Below are 17,164 nucleotides of genomic sequence, written 5' to 3'. Positions count from 1 at the left end.
AGTACCGAAAAAAGGTACCGTTGTGTACCGGTATCGATTCACAGGTACCGGTACCGGTATTGGTTCAAATGTGAAAGGTACCCATCCCTAATGATTATACCCATAGTCTCAGTCCTGTGATCCAGACTACTCTACACCTAATCGTCTGTTTAGTCATTTTAAACCACATTATTGAATTGTATTTATTGTATTTTTTGTCTTGCTTCCAGATGACTGTGTCTCCCTGTACTGTGCGGGCATCTACACCAACGCCGACCTGTTTGTGTGGAATGGCAGAGAGGTGAGTGAACTACGAATGCCATAGTTACAATATGCTGTATATACACTGACTGGACAGCCTGCTTCACAATTAAGTCCATCCAGTTAAACTACAATATTTCTAACAAAACACAAACACACTGCTATGCAGATATCATGCTGTGATTGGCTGAGGCGCTCTCTTTGCTGGCTTCTGCACCTCTCTACCGTTAGTCAGTGGCAAGCTGCTAACTAGAAGCTAACGTTATGCTTAGCAAGCCTTATTGTCGCTAGTCTTCTATGGTTGGAATTAAATCAGTGAATAATAATTAGACAATGTTTGTTAAAATAGCTAACTAGCTACTTCATTGTCTCAGTGGTTTTTGCCAACAGATTTATGTTAGGGGCACTAGCTAACTCCCATCATCAGTGCTACTGACAGGGTCCACTGACTGACGGCCTCTTTTATACTTATATGAAACTTTTATACATTCCTTGTAAAACAGGCACAAATACGAAAATGAGGAATGAAAGTCTCAATTATTAGCCTATTTAATATATATATATATTATATAATATTATTATATTATATCGTTCATAAAAAATTTGATGACTGGCGTCCTATTATTTCGTACTGTTGTAGGTCTAGGAATAATGTAGCTACCATGGCAACAACGCTAATGTTAGCTCTGCAGTCAGCCAGGGGCTTGACGACCAGTAAAAGCAGAAAAACTCTAGATCCAAAATGGCTGACATTTACCGTGGTCCTTTTTCATTTCCTCAGGTGTGCGGCGCCACAGTCCTCGTTGGAGCCGAATGGGAGCCGGTGCTGCTGACCGTGGTCCGCCCCTTCCTGTGGGAGGACGGACAGGAGGGGGCGGTGAACGGGGCGGGGGACGACGGGGGACGAGACGCTGGGTTGGAGAACAGCGGGTCGGGGCTGAAGAGGGAGGCGAGGGGGTTTGCAGGAGGCGCGACTCTAGGGGAGGTGAGGGAGGCCCTCGGGGAGCCCCGGGAGAGCGTGTTGTGCCAGGAGCACGGGGGAGGGAAGAAGGGAGGAACGGGGGAAGGAGAGGGAGGAGGAGGCGGGAGGAGTGGGTGGAGGGTGTTTCCTCCTGAGGACATGCAGAGGACACTGAAAGAACTGGCGCTGAAGGACGGAGACGCTTTGCTGGTCCTCGAGCCACAGTCCTTTGATAGCAGGTGTGTGTGTCCTCATTCTTGTGTGTGTCTGTCTGTTTTTATACAATTGCTTTGACAATGTAGACTGCAACTAGGTCATTTAAAAAATGTACTAGACCGGCAATATTCCCATTGATGCAACACCTACGTTTGACAGAGTAAAAACATCAATTCAAATGTACAAAAAATATGTTTTGCATAAATGATCCTATGTGATTAGAGGTGCTATAGATGACATTCAGCCACTAGAGCACCAGTATGTCATTTATCCAGTCATTCCACGTGTGGATACACGCCCGCAGCCTGGAAACAACATTCATTTTGAATTCTTTAAATTGTAAATTCACAAACGTTTTTTTGTATGATTACTCTACATAGAAGTATGACCTATAGCACCTTTAAAGCAGCGATGCTGAGGCAGCTCCTCGGGGACAGGAGAGTTGTTCTCACTGCCTTCACTCCTCTCTCAGCGTCTTCAGTCTGAGCGGTGACGTGGTCACCGTGACAACGCCGTCAGACTGCCGCTGGCTGCAGGTGGAGTTCCGACCACACGGAGGAGGAAGAGAGGGGGAGAGAGAGGAGGAGAGGAGGAGAGCCAAAGTTCCAGCCTCCGGAAATATGGTGGGTAAATCAATATTCACAGTCAAAATGTTTATTCGTCTCTCTCTCTCCCACTCTGGGGAATCCAGTGCTGTGTTGATTTAATTTAACGACTGTAAATAACTTATTGAATGCAGTGGTGCCCATTCAAACCCACTATACTACCCTATTGTATAGTGGGAGATAACAGGGTTACAAAAACAGATTTGAATGGATTTCTCAAATTAAAATAATAATAATTGCAGTATGTCCTATGTATGTGATGATTCAAAGTGTGTGTGTGTGTGCGCTCTCCCAGCTGCTATGTGATGTGAAACAAAGGGCCATAGAGGAACTGCAGCTACAAGAGCAGCTCACAGGTAAGACTCACTGCTCTGTATCAACCTGTACCATTAGTTCTGGCTGTTGTTGCGGTTTGCTGGTGTGTATGTTCATCCTCATGTTGACTGTTGTATAAATGGGTGCATACAGCACTTAGTTTAATTTATTAGGATCCCCATTAGCTGACACCATGTCGTCAGCTAGTCTTCCTGGGGTCCAACACAGAAATTACAATTATATACATATACATTCAAACATTACATATAATGTATGTTTACAAAAGACATGACAAATGATTACGTATTCAGGCTGTCAATCGATTAAAATATTTAATCTGATTAATCGCATGATTGTCCATAGTTAACTCACGATTAATCGCAAATCTGTTCTAAATCTACCTTAAACGGATCTTTTTCAAGTTTTAATACTCTTCATCAACATGAGTCAACAAATGCTTGCTTTATGCAGCCATTTAACACAAAAAGATGACCCTCATGCATTGCAAATTTGCATCAAATTCAAAACAGAGTGATGCACAAAATAACTTAAAAGAAAATAATAATTTAAAACAATGAATAATTTAAAACAATGAATAAAGTGTGCATGAAATAATGGGGGAAAGAAAACGTTAGGAACTTGTTACATTCACCCACACAAGGGCGGAGGACTCGCACCCCCTGCCCCCCCCCCTCTCTCTCTCTCTCACACACACACACACACACACACACACACACACACACACACACACACACACACACACACACACACACACACACACACGCACACACTCCCAGCTCTCTTTCCCCTTCCTCATCTCTCTCTCTCTCTCTCACACATGCTTTGAGTCAGAAACAAACATAGTATCAATACTAATACGTCTAATACGTATAATTGTTTAGTGAATTTATAATTTAAATAATTCAAATTATATAATATCGGACGAGGTAGGCAGCGCAGGTCTTCTTACTACCGCAGAAATGGACATTGTCTTCTCTTCCAGAGGACTCCACATCACTCATCTCAACGTAAGAAGCTTAATTAATAAAATGGACGAAATCAGAATAATGTTTGAAAATAGCAAAGCCGCAATACTAACATTCTCTGAAACAATGCTGGACAGTTCCATAAATGACTGAGGTTGAAATAGAAAATTACACTGTCATACGAAAAGACAGAAATAGAAACGGGGGGGGGGGGCTGTTTGTGTTTATGTCTGAGCGGACATTTGTTTTAACGTGAGGCCAGAGTTAAATCACAATGATATCGAAACAGTGTGGCTTGATATCATTTTTCCTAAAACAAAACCTCTCTTAATTGGTGTCCTCTACAGACCTCCAACTCAAAATTCATTTTATGATTTACTGGAAGAGAGCTCAGCAGATTTTTGTAAATCTGAGGATCTTGATTGGAAATTTTAATTCCAACACTCTGAAAAAAGATGCACCAATCTTCAAATCATTCAGAAATGACTGCAACCTACATGACTTAAATCAGCTGATCACTCAAGTTACAAGAGTCTGCTCTTCCACACAAACCATCATTGATCTAATTCTGACACCAGACCAAGATCTCTAGAAGTGGGGTGATAGAGTGCGGTCTAAGTCAGTGGTTCCCAAAGTCGGGGTCGCGACCCAAAGGTGGGCCGCGAGCAGCCACGGGTGGGCCGCGAGATGATTTAAAAAAAATAAAAATAAAAAAATATATTTTTTTTATTTTTTTATTTTTTATTTTTTTATTAAAAAAATTTGTCAGGCCACTGAACTTAGAAGCAGGCCAGGACAGTGTTTCTAGTTGTATTCTAAAATTCTATTCTATTGTATTCTAAAATGTGACTATATGGTTTTATATTAACTTAATAAATAAACAAAAACGAAAAATCTACTTATTTCAACGAACATTTCAAACTAAATAACAGATTATGCACATAAAACGCTGAAAACAACCGAAGCAACAATAGTATTTTAATGAGGCTATTATTATTATCATTATTATTTTGCAACAAGTTAGCCCTCTCATAAATAGCACATATAAATGAATAACTAACTTGAACTAACTTAATAGGATTGAAGTGATATTTGGCTTAAAAAATCGGTCGCCCGGCAAAAAAAAAAAAAAAAAAAGCCAGACGATGTGCATTGGGCCGCGGCTCTCTGACGCCTTATTTTCTGGGCCCCGGCCTGAAAAGTTTGGGAACCCCTGGTCTAAGTGACCATCACATCATTTTCTGCACTCGTAAAATTCACAGACCTGTAATAAATTGTCACAACACAATCTGATTCAGATCTCTGAAAACTACACCAGCGAAGCCTTAACAACAGCTCTGGACAAAGTAGATTTGTCCGATGTACTAAACTGCACATCGACAGAAAAAGCTTGGCCATGCTTTAAAACCACCTTCCTTTCAGTTATAGACGAGCTTGCACCCTCAAAAGTGACCAGGGTCAAAGCTAGAACAGAGCCCTGGGTCACTGCCGAGATTCTAAAAGCCATCAGAGTGAGAAATACAGAAAAACTAAAAATGAACATGTAAAAAAACTAAGAAATGGAGTAACCAATATGATCAAAAAGGCAAAACTGAACAATTTTAACGAAAGAATTGAGGAAAATAAAAAGAATCCTCAAAAACTGGAAGTCTTTAAAAACACTGGGGGCTAGATCCACAAAGAATGGATTGCACCATACTTACAATTCATTATAAATTGAAAATGGGGGACCCTGGTGTAAACAAGATGAAAGTCTTTCTCTGGTCTGCATCCCCTTAACACTTTGAGAGCCAGCCGTGTTTTCCTTTTTACCCCCTTGAATGCCCACATCCACTCCAATGTTAACGTTAATATCGCCTAATCTATGTTTTAAATTATGGCTATGTGTCTAATCTGCCCGTCGCTTATCAAAGACTCATTTTCCCGTCAACATTGTCGTAGCAGATTGTTTTTTTATCGCTTCATTTCCGTTTGATAGCATTTTGAAAATCACTCTTTTTCACAGAAAAAACAACACATTCTATGATAATCGCCTTTTACTGGAATATTCTAGAACGTTGTAATTTTTCGGCCTATTTATGAATCGTTTTCAAATAAACGCTAGATGATCGATAGTATATGTGTACGCATGCATGCTCGTGCCGCCAATTGAAAATCGATTCTCCTATTTCCTGACCGCGAGCAGAGTCAAACAGCCTATCACCATAATCACATAAAAGCTTATATATCCGTGAAAACGGGTCTGATTATCCTAATACTGATAACATAGATTCCTTACCTGAGATCAGATGGTATCCAAATGGATTATTCCAATTCCTGATCGCCATTCGAAAAAATCGCTCATTTGATTGATCCATCGTGTATACAGTAAAACACATATTCCCGCGGCTCCAGAGTGAAGCTGGTAGACCCCGGTTACATGAGTGAGAAGTAAAATGTGGAGTGCAGGTTTTTTTTCCCCATTCATTTTCATTGAGTCCAATCCAAAAGGGTGATTTACCATCTGGGAGACGATAGGGGGCGCTTTTTTCACATCTGAGCGCCTGGGCTGACTGGATCTCCAACAGTAGACTTGCTTGATGCAATATGATTTCAGATCGCTAATAAATATAAAAAAAAAAAAAAAAAAAAAACTAATAAAACGAATATTCTCGTGATGGGCCTTCAACCCGGGGGGTAATAACCAGAGAAAAGCCGTGAGTGGCATTCAAAGTGTTAACAATTGTGTGTATTGAGCCTTACTGTATTCTACCCATTCTACAATCTGTTAATAAAAGTTTCAATCAATCAAATTTGCAGATTGCAGAATGCAGAAACAGATTGCAGAATGGGTACAATACAGTAGTACAGTGATATCGATTATTAAAATATATCGCGATAATTATCGTTTTATCGCCCAGCCCTATATGTTCGCGTGTTATACCGTGGTGAATATAAGTATAGTTTCAGAGTGATCCTGGCTAATTCCAGGAAATGGCGCTATGGAGCAATACGTGAATTTTACTAAAAGAGTTGGCGTTGCTCGCCTGGACACACTACTATTTCCAAATCAAATGTATATAATGGGTATTATATAATCGTTTTTTGATGCTTTGATCGTCACCAACGGCATACATTCTGGAGTATGTTACACATGGTCGCAACGATCAATGTGAAATCATGGTTGGATCAAAGCAGGATTGATGTCATATAGTCCTTGCCTTCACTAGGAGGTACCCCAAAAAGAATATTCCAATTGTCTGATCGCGATTTCCAGTATTGGTGTCCATCGTGTTGCCAACATAATCCACCACAACACATGCATCGGGGGCATTGGACGCGTTTCAATGCCACCAAGTTAACCGCTAGACTCGCCTGACCAAGAAAACTGGGCCCGGAGACATTTTAATGTAACACTGTGTGTGGAAAAAAAGGTTTTGAAGGGTGGGAGATACTGCCACCCACCTGGATGCGGCCGGTATTGCACTCTAGCGATCTCAGAGTGAGTCCCTATGGTAACCCTGAGGTCCGTGTGAGAGAAATGAATAAAAATATAGAATAAAAGAAATAACGATGAAGACTATACTTGGGTTTTCGGGGGTCCTGGTGCTCAACGCATGGCGAGATAACCTGACTATCCTCGGGTCTGGCGCTGATTGAGTTAATCATGCGTTAAAAAAATGGTGGCGTTAAAAGAATTGTGCATTAACGCGTTAACTTTGACAGCCTTATTAAGACCTATCATTAAACCAGTAGATACTACAACCAAGAATGAAAGTGGCTTTATACTTGGAATACAGTGTTGTCCTCCTTTTGTCTTTGTGTGTAGGTGTGGAGTGTTGTCTGAGACAGGTGGACCGTACAGGGAAGCTGCTGCCTCCAGGTACTAATAACTTTGTTGTTATTATTAGTAGAGCCCGACAGATTAATCGGTTGGCTGATTTAATCGGCCTATCACAGACATATCGGTATTGGCCAATATAATAACTTTTTCTCATTACAATTTACTCAAGCCTAGTAACTAGGGATGGGATAGAATATTTGCAAAATTCGAATAGTCATTCAGTTATTAAGATCGATTTAATTTTTTTACAATCGATTATTCGTTTTGTGTAATTTTTTTTTACCTCTTATCAAGCGGGCAGAAAAGTGGCAATTTTTTTACTTTAACTTGAGGACTGCATACTTTTTTTGCAAACCAAAACAACATACTTTATACGTATAGCACATGCATGAGCCAGGGTTTCCGTTAGAAAAAATTGTTGCCGGTCTCCGTGACCTGCAAGATTTCAATCTACCGGACAAATGAGATTAATTCCGGTCATAGTTTATTGAGCTTTAAAACAATTTATAGGCAGACTATATAAAGAATGTCATCCTCAAGGCATGTAGATTTATAATATTATTATTTAAAACTAGGCTACTTTTGCGTATACAGTCATTAATATATTCCAAATAAAATAAGTCCCTCGATACTCCGTGCTGCTGCTGACTTGAAATAAAATAGACCGCGTATGTGGGCAGTCGGTCCGACACTAAACAGCAGTCTGTTATAATCACATTTTTATGAGCTAACGAATTCCGTTATATTGGACATTTGTATTAATTATATCAAGCGAAGAACTGAGACATTTTGCAGAGAGAGACGGCAACGTTATCGTGGCCGGGTTTGCGTGATGTATTTCTCCACCTCCCAACGACTTGGTGCTGGTCATAATGTCCGGTGAAAACAACTCCCTCCAAGCACAACTTGATCACCCGAACCGTACCAAAACAGGCCAAAATTAAATAGCCCATGCGACGAACGATTCATTACATTCGTTTCATCGTTGCTCCACCAAGCAGCCGGTCCAACAATGAAAGCTGTTATCAGCGCGAGCCGGCAGCAGTTAGTTTGCAAGAAGCATCCAGCTGCAGACCCGCAGAGCAGCTTTCCAGGTCTGGGGACCGCACTGTGCCAGCAAAGCTGGTGGGTTATGTGGGTCTGCAGCTGCATGCCTTCCGCAAATCCAGCAGCAAGCTCTCGCTGAGCGAAGCAACGACAACAAACGCAATGATTGTTTCGTTCACCCAACTCCAGCCCATCCAAATACAATTCAAATAATCAAACTGTGCCCAGAGGGAACTATTTTCACCGGACACTATGACCGGAGAGATTAAATATGTCGGACTTCAACAGATTTTGCCGGCCAAATACCGGTAATTACCGGCTAACGGAAACGCTGGCATGAGCCTGGTCTCTTTTGAAAGATGACATTCTGAAGTTTGAAAAAAAGAAATCACTTTTAGTGCTAACGTAATAGAGTACCATAGGTCTGAACTTGAGTTGTAGAAAAACTTGTTACTCAAGTTTTTCTGTAGTAGTTAGTAGTCCAGAGGTAGTATTTCCCCAGAAGGTGGTATGGCTTACAAATCCAGACGGAGCCATAGCCTGACGCCTTATGTAGTACATATCCAAATTTAATAAAAAAATAATATTCCAATTATCTGATCACGAGTCCCAGTATTGGTGTCGATCGTGTCGCCAACATAATCCGCCATACATCATCCATCTGGAGCATTTGACACTCCTCAAGCCGATCGGGACAACCGCTCCCCTTGCCTGACATGGAAAAGTCCGTTCGGACCTAATATAATCGACGCACAGCCCAAGACACAGAGTTTCAAAGGGTGCTCGATACCGCTGCCTGGTAGGATGCGGCCGGTATTGCACTTTTGGGATCTCAGACTCATTCCCTATGATAACACCAGGCTCCCTGGATGGATAATGAATGGAAATATCGAATAAAAGAAATAACGATAAAAACCCGACTTTTCTCGGGTTTGGCGCTCAAGCGTCGGCGAGTTATTTTCGAATAGCACTTTTGCTAGAAAGTCCCATCCCTACTAGTAACAGACACAATATTTCTGACACTGGGAATACATACCCCCAGGTCCCTAGATGTTCCTAGATACCAAGAACATTCAAATTGACCTTGTAGAAGTGGAGCAATCTTCCATTTACTTAGGCATGTACCTTTAGGGGACATTTATGAAAATAGGGCTACAGCTTAACAGGTTAAAAGTAGGGATGTTCGATATTGGCTTTTTTACCGATACCTAGGGATGCCCCGATCACGTTTTTTGCCACCGATCGTCTATGAGCCATATCGGCCGATACACTGCCGATACCGATCGTTTTTGGTTTTATAAAAAAGAAAAAAAATATTAAATACTTTACTTTTTATTTTATTTATAAAATATATATATTATATAATTATACCTGTAGTTGTATTATCTGTGAGACATCGCCACCACGCAACAAGTCAAAATGCTCGCTATCTGCAAACAGCTCCACTGTCTGTGTGTATACTCTGCTTTGGTCAAATCACATTCAGCATGCCCTCAGCGTCCCCAGTCAGAGCGATAGTTCAACTTGACTAACAGGGTCTGAAACGTATAAGATGTTCGCAGTGTTCAGTTATGAAGCATGATAGCTAATTAGCCAACAGCTGCAAAAACGAATGTCAATTATGTTATAAGACATTGATATCAGGAGCTATCTGTAGCTACTGCTAGCCGGCTAGATAACGTTAGACAACGCCTCATGTATTAAACTAAAGTGAACTATTTAGTTTACTGGGTCATTTCGTTTAAACGTGAGCTAACGTTAGCTACCTAGCTAATGGAGGTCTCATGCACTCGACTATTGCCGGAGCATTTGTTGATATCAGGAGCTATCAGTAGCTAGCCAGCTAGATAACGTTAGACAATGCCTCATGTATTAAACTAAAAGTGAATAGTTGACTGGGTCATTTTGTTTAAACAGTAACGTTAGCTAGGTAGCTAACGTTAGCTCACGGATGTCTAATGCACTAGACTATTGCCAGAGCTTGTTGACATGACTGGTCTGGGAGGGGGACGAGGAGGGGGAGGGGCAGTGCGCTGCAGCAGCAGCAGCTGTGTGCCTGAGGCCCTTGTTACACACAGTGTTTTTGTGCTCGTTTTTGAATACGTTTGCTGTCCCTGTTACATAGAAATGCCGTTTTTGCCGGATACGTTGTGGCCCTACTGAAAACGCTAAATTGTGTTTTCCGTTTTGGAGTAGCGCCAAAACTCGCCGACAAGTCGTGTAATCTGCGCGGAGCCGTTGTTGCTCAACGCCCATGCGCAGTAGACTGTCAGACTGCAGTGTAACCTACAGCCCGCGCGCAGCACCATGTATATCCCTCCTGTCTGGCTGTCTGTCTCGAGCCCGGGGAGCAGCACCGAGCAGCGGCCGAGGAGCAGTCCGCTCGCAGCACCGTGTATCTCTCCAGTCTGGGCTGTCTGTCTGTCTGTCTCGAGCAGCAGCCCGAGCAGCACCGAGCAGCAGCAGCCCCCATGCCCCGCCTCATCTCTCCTGCCTCGAGCAGCACCGAGCATAATGCCATAACGTTATTTCGCGAGCCCAGCTGTCAGAAACTGTACATTGTAACGTTAACACAGCCCAGCTGTCAACTGTACATTGTAACGTTATGTTATTTCGGGCGTTTTATTCATAATGTTATTTCGCGCGACTGTACATTGTAACATTAACACAGCACACCCTAACTGCTTGTGTATTCTAGCAGTGTTTTAGAGGTTATTTTGTACAGTACCTTTATCTGCACTGAAACATACATTTCTACAGTACATGCAGTTGTTGGTAGATAACCGTGATTATGTTTATTTATTTATCTATCTCTCTGTGAGCAAAACCTATTATTACATATGTGTTGGCGGAATCGCGTCAATGTTTGTTATGAATAAAACGCCCGAAAGTTACAAAGTAGCCTACAGTTGACAGCTGGGCTGTGTTAACGTTACAATGTACAGTCGCGCGAAATAATGTTATGAATGCCCGAAATAACATAACGTTACAAAGTACAGTTGACAGCTGGGCTGTGTTAACGTTACAATGTACAGTCGCACGAAATAACGTTATGAATGTCCGAAATAACATAACGTTACAAAGTACAGGTCCAGCTCAGTATGATGTCATAATCAAACATTCTAGAACATTTGTGACGTCAGTCATAATCAAACATTCTAGAACATTTGTGTATCTATTCAACAATTCTCTCACAGCTGAGTGTGGACGACAGCAGGGACGAGGGAGAGTAACTACCTCCCCGCGCATGCTCAGTGCTGAATTCGAGACTAGATCCGTTGTGGTCTGACCAAGCCTCGTTCTGACAAAACGAAAGCGCTCAAGGTGCAAAACGAATGTCTAACTCGGCTGCCACGTGTGTTGCGCTCTGGAAAGCGAAACTCACCTGAAAAACGAAACTAAAACAGCCTAGGTGTAACTCCAGCCTGAGAGAGAAGTCAGTGAATGAGAACTCCGCTGAGAATTGGATCATGTTTTTTGATCGGTTTTCACGATCGGCGAAAATAAAGCATTATCGGAATTCACAGATCTCATATTTATACTGAATATCGGCCGATACCGGTCGCTGGCCGATCGATCGGGGCATCCCTACCTATACCGATATTGTCCAACTCTTAATTTCCGATACCGATATCAACCGATACCGATATATGCAGGGTTCTGAATAATAATAAAAAAAACTGAATAATTTGAGGTAATTAACATTAGGCCTACATATCTCTGTTCTTACTTGCTTGCCTGGGTAAATAAAGGTTAAATAAATGTAAAAAAAACTATACAGATAATTTCCGATATCACATTTAATGCCAATATCGGTAGGCCGATAATATCAAACATCCCTAGGTAAAAGTAATTGAACTCTATATTAGATAGTTACTTTCTTATAAACTATGTAGACTCCTGAAAGTCTGCAGCCAGTCTCAACACTGTGTTCACTGTCTCTACGTGTTGTGTGCTTATTTGACAGTGTATGAGGAGCTGAGTGTTCGGGATGCTGGGATTCGTCTCATGACCACACTGACCCTGTGTCCTGGAGTAGCACCCAATGCCTCCCAGGTCTGCCAGCCTATTTAATAAGTAGGATCTTAAAGGGGACCTATTGTGGAAATAGTCATTTCCTGTGTTTTGCATTGTTTTTACAGAATGAGGGGTTGTCCCGACACAGAGAAATATGTGCATTGCGCCTTTTATTTTTTTTTTATTTATTTTTTATTATTGCAAAACAAAACTTATTAAAAGTCAGTACTCAACACACAATGTATAATGAAACTTTCAGTAAAGGTGGTTAAAATATATGCAAGTACAGAAACAGGATAAAACAAAAATAGTCAATAATAACATTTTAACCGTATACAGTGTATATCCAGCGAAGTTACAATTATATAAATGTTATATAAAATGCATTGCGCCTTTTCTGCAGTTCAGCTGTGACAAGAACCCTCCCATGTGAAATGAGCCATTCAGAATTACCGCCACAATCGCCATAGTTAATAACGTGCATGTGATAATATCTTGATAAAATGCGCTTGGACAAGATGGCGACGTAAATCTTATCTTTTCTACCTAAAGTTGAACCTAAAATGTGTTTTTGACAACATTTTATGCACATGCTATTGCTGGATCTTGAGTCATATTTGATCTGCAAGGTCTAGTCTGAAAGTTGGATCTGAATGTAATTTGACGGTACAGGCTCGCACACCACTGCTAGATGTGCGATAATTATTGTTTGTAAAAAAAAAAAAAAAAAAAACAGCTCACTCATTACAGGCACATTAAAACAGTTAATTGATAACAGGACTGAAACAAGGAGGCATAGAGGCTGCTAGAATGCGTAATCAAAGTTTTTGTTTAAGCATACTATAAACTACTACTTCAGACTTGAAAGGACCATACCAGTCTGTTGATTCCAACTCATTCTTGCCGTGTTACAAAAATCAAGGCAACCATCTTTTTTTCATAATCTTTTACCGTTACTGAAACATTTGGTAATTATTTTCTGCCGATTCACCACTGCTCCTGGATTTCAGTGCATCTGAAAATGTGTCTTTTTCAGTATTTCAGTATAGGTAAATATTTCAGTAAGGGGAAAAGATTATGGAAAAGAAAGAAGGGCACCTTGATTTTTGTATCAAGGCAAGAATGACTTGGAACCCACATGTCAAAAAGGCTTGTCTGATTAACTTCAAGTACTGATAACCCTAACCTTTTAAGACAAATGTTTCCTTCAAGCACTACCCTAACCTTTGACCTAGGCAATTTTTTAGGGCAGAGTTTTGAATTCTGATCCTCTAAGACAGTTTCTCAACTGGTGGGTCGTGACCCAAAAGTGGGTCGCGGGGCCATTTTGAGTGGGTTGCGGATGTGTGTTTAAAAAAATAAATAAAAATAAAACGTTGCTTTGTCTACCATCACCCCAGACTTTGAGACTCTTGTCAGGAGCAAACAACATCCCCAGTTATCCCATTAGTTCCCTGGGATGTTAAGCTAAGAAGGATATATTATTTATTATTATTATTATTATTATTATTATTATTATTATTATTATTATTATTATTATTATTATTATTATTATTATTATTATTATTATTATTTTATTTCATTGTGTTTTTAGCCCTAGTTGCACTTTTGTTGCAACCCCAGTTATCTCTTTAGTTCCCCCAAACTTACTGTAGGTCTGTTATGTTAAGCTAAGAAGTCTGCTAAAAAAGCACATTATTTATTATTATTATTTTATTTCATTGGGTTTTTAGCCCTAGTTGCACTTTTGTTGCAACCCCAGTTATCCCATTAGTCCCCCCAAACGTAGGTCTGTTATGTTAAGTTAAGAAGTCTGCTAAGAAGCATATTATTTATTATTATTTTATTTCATTGGGTTTTTAGCCCTAGTTGCAACCCCAGTTATCCCATTAGTTCCCCCAAACTTAGGTCTGTTATGTTAACCCTTTAATCGCCGTTGACGCTTTTCAGCGTCATTCCCCGCCATGCTTATTCTGCCGATGACGCTGTACAGTAGGGGTGGACGGTATATACGGTATAAACGGTATGATTTTGCTCTACGGTATGGATTTTGACTATACCGTGTAACCGGTAGGGCAGCTCTAAAATAGCAATGACGTCATGTAACCACAGCGCGACTATTTCAATCGCATTTGCCCCTAAAAATAGATAGAATTAGTCATAGATAATAGATATGTGCAAACTGGAAAAAGTTATTTAGGAGGCTTCGCGCAGTGGGCGTGTCAACACGCAATTGTCATTTCATAATAAACACATATCACCGCGGCGCACAGCAAGTTTCAATTTCAGTTCCTGGCATTTTTAACCAGTGGAGAAAGGTAAGGGATTTCCCTATCGTTTTTCTTATATGAATTATTCTACGTTAATAAAACATACCTGGTGATCAACTACAGTTTGCTGTAAACATTATGATATGTGTGTAGTGTTATGATAACGACGGCTGCAGCGGGTGGACGTCCTGCTCCCATTGCAAACAGCGGGGCTGGATTTTGCTAGAAGCATATGCAGCTGCAGAGCCGCAGAACCAGGGGCGCTTTTAGGTCTGGTCACAGGCCCGCTCAACAGCGCCCCCCCACCCAACGGCTGAATTGTGACCAGACCTGAAAGCGCCCATGGCTCTGCGGCTCTGCAGCTACATATGCTTCTAGCAAAATCCAGCCCCGCTGTTTGCAATGGGAGCAGGACGGAGTCTCGACTCGGGACTTATTTTATTTGGAATATAATGAAAAAGTAGCCTAGTTTTAAGTTAAAATATTATAAATCTACATGCCTTGAGGATGTCATTCTTTATATAGCCTGCCTATCAGGCAAAAATAATTATTCTAACGGAAACACTGATACCGTGATATATACCGTTACCGTCTATTCTTCAAATTATACCGTGATATACATTTTAGACCATACCGTCCACCCCTACTGTACAGCGTCATTGATATCAATATTTCAAAAATCTGTGATCGAAATCATATTTCTCCCCCGGAGACATTATATGTACTGGTGAACCCCTGTCAACTCTCTAACGGTTCAAGAGCGCCATCTGGTGGCCGATCGGCAGATCGCCCAGGGCATAAACAGGGAAGTGACGCTGGTGCTCATTTCAATTTGGTCCGATCACTCGCTATAGGTCCCGGGACTCGAGCTCGACACAATGGATATCGATTCGTTGCCAATAACTCGATAAACAACATGATTTGGACGTATATACTATTATACAACCTGGAAATGGATCGGGTATTTCGATATCCCATAATAGAAAAAAATTCTGTTCCACGCTCATCTCCCAACGGCGCGAGGAAGCTACGGTGAGTTTCAGCGTTATTTTGTAATGTCTTCTATACTAACTGCTCCAATGATCATATCACCCACACTAGATGAATCATCTAACGTTGCCCACGGAATTATAAACGACCCCCCGCCCATCCGGTCAACATCAGATATGTAGTAACTTCTAGAACCACATCCAGTTGAAATTTTTTATCTCGCGCCGATTGCTATCAAACTGTATTTCATCATCAATATAATGCATTTGGAGCTATAAATCACGTTCTGGAGAAAGCTGCAGAAAACAATAAAAACATACTTATACTTTAGACCGTATTTTAGTATGAATATGTGAATGAAAAAGTATAATGTTGCTACACCCTGAACAATAGATATAGGACTTTGAATGGGCCATGGTAATGTCAATTTAGCAATAAGGGGAACTTCTCCATGTTAAATAGGGCTGGCGAGGGATGGTAAATTATGAATTTAACCCCGGCGATCAAAGGGTTAAGCTAAGAAATCTGCTAAAAAGCATAATATTTATTATTATTTTATTTCATTGGGTTTTTAGCCCTAGTTGCACTTTTGTTGCACTTTTGTACAGGCATTTAGACAGCTGCTCATATGTTTGGCTGATGTATGTGGGCTCTCTGTGTTGCAGCTGTTTTTGCACTTCTCTGTGGGCGCGGCGCCCTCTGCTGGTTTGGAGTTGGACATTATCATGGAGCAGACTTGCACTGTCAAGGAGGTGAGAAGAACTATGCCCATTTGTGTGTCTGTTTGTGAGTAGATGTGTTACTTACAATATTTGTGTGTTGTCACTAGGGCTGTCTTAAATACTTCGAAGCTTCGAAGCTTCGTTCGATGGCACAAGCTTCGAACATTAAAAAAAAAACGAAGTTAAAAAAAAAATATATATAATTTTTTGTATTTTTTTTTTTGTTGATTTTATTTTTTTTACTTGTGTGTGTGTGTGCATGGGGCCATTGGGTGGGGCCGGGGGACAAATACACTGGAGAAAAGTAACCCAGCTCAGCACTGCCCAAATTATATCATCACTATTGCCTGTTTGAAGGATATCATCCTCAAACACGTATACACCACCTACACGCCTATTCTCAGTCCTTGCCCCACAATGGTGGAATGAACTACCCACCCCAGTTAGGACAGCCGAATCCCGTCCAATCTTTCGCCGTCGACTAAAGACGCACTTCTTCAACCATTATCTGAAATTAAATTAAAAAAATTAAATTAAAAAAATCTAACCCTAACTAACCTTACTGTCATGCACTTGTCCTAATAAACTAACCTACACTGTAACACGCAACACTTTGATGAATATTGTTACTCAGCTGATAGAGTTGTATTCTTCCTGATGACCTGTCGTACAGAACTTGTAAGTCGCTTTGGATAAAAGCGTCAGCTAAATGACTAAATGTAAATGTGAATGCCTTGTAGAATTCCACACATAAGAAAGAAAGATACTGGGATGAATAAACAAAATAGGAAATAAAATGTAGAAATGCATGCAATACATAAAATAAATCAGCGTTTCCGTTAGCCGGTAATTACCGGTATTTGACCGGCAAAATCTGTTGAAGTCCGACATATTTAATCTCTCCGGTCATAGTGTCCGGTGAAAATAGTTCCCTCTGGGCACAGTTTGATTATTTGAATTGTATTTGGATGG

General features: G+C 40.8%; 1 protein-coding gene across 1 annotated transcript in view; it reads left to right on the top strand.

The window, feature by feature from the left end:
• usp40 (ubiquitin specific peptidase 40) overlaps positions 1 to 17,164 on the top strand; it is a 58,416-nt gene that overhangs the window by 19,592 nt on the left and 21,660 nt on the right. The window contains exons 15-21 of the mRNA XM_084309987.1: positions 210 to 280; positions 1,022 to 1,440; positions 1,890 to 2,040; positions 2,318 to 2,378; positions 7,132 to 7,185; positions 12,161 to 12,249; positions 16,136 to 16,222. Of these exons, the coding sequence (XP_084166113.1) occupies positions 210 to 280; positions 1,022 to 1,440; positions 1,890 to 2,040; positions 2,318 to 2,378; positions 7,132 to 7,185; positions 12,161 to 12,249; positions 16,136 to 16,222 (932 nt within the window). The remainder of the gene's footprint in view (positions 1 to 209; positions 281 to 1,021; positions 1,441 to 1,889; positions 2,041 to 2,317; positions 2,379 to 7,131; positions 7,186 to 12,160; positions 12,250 to 16,135; positions 16,223 to 17,164) is intronic.

Source organism: Notolepis coatsorum (genome assembly GCF_963971535.1).
Source record: "Notolepis coatsorum genome assembly, chromosome: 3".
Taxonomy (NCBI): domain Eukaryota; kingdom Metazoa; phylum Chordata; class Actinopteri; order Aulopiformes; family Paralepididae; genus Notolepis; species Notolepis coatsorum.
This window is presented reverse-complemented; position numbering and strand designations above follow the sequence as displayed.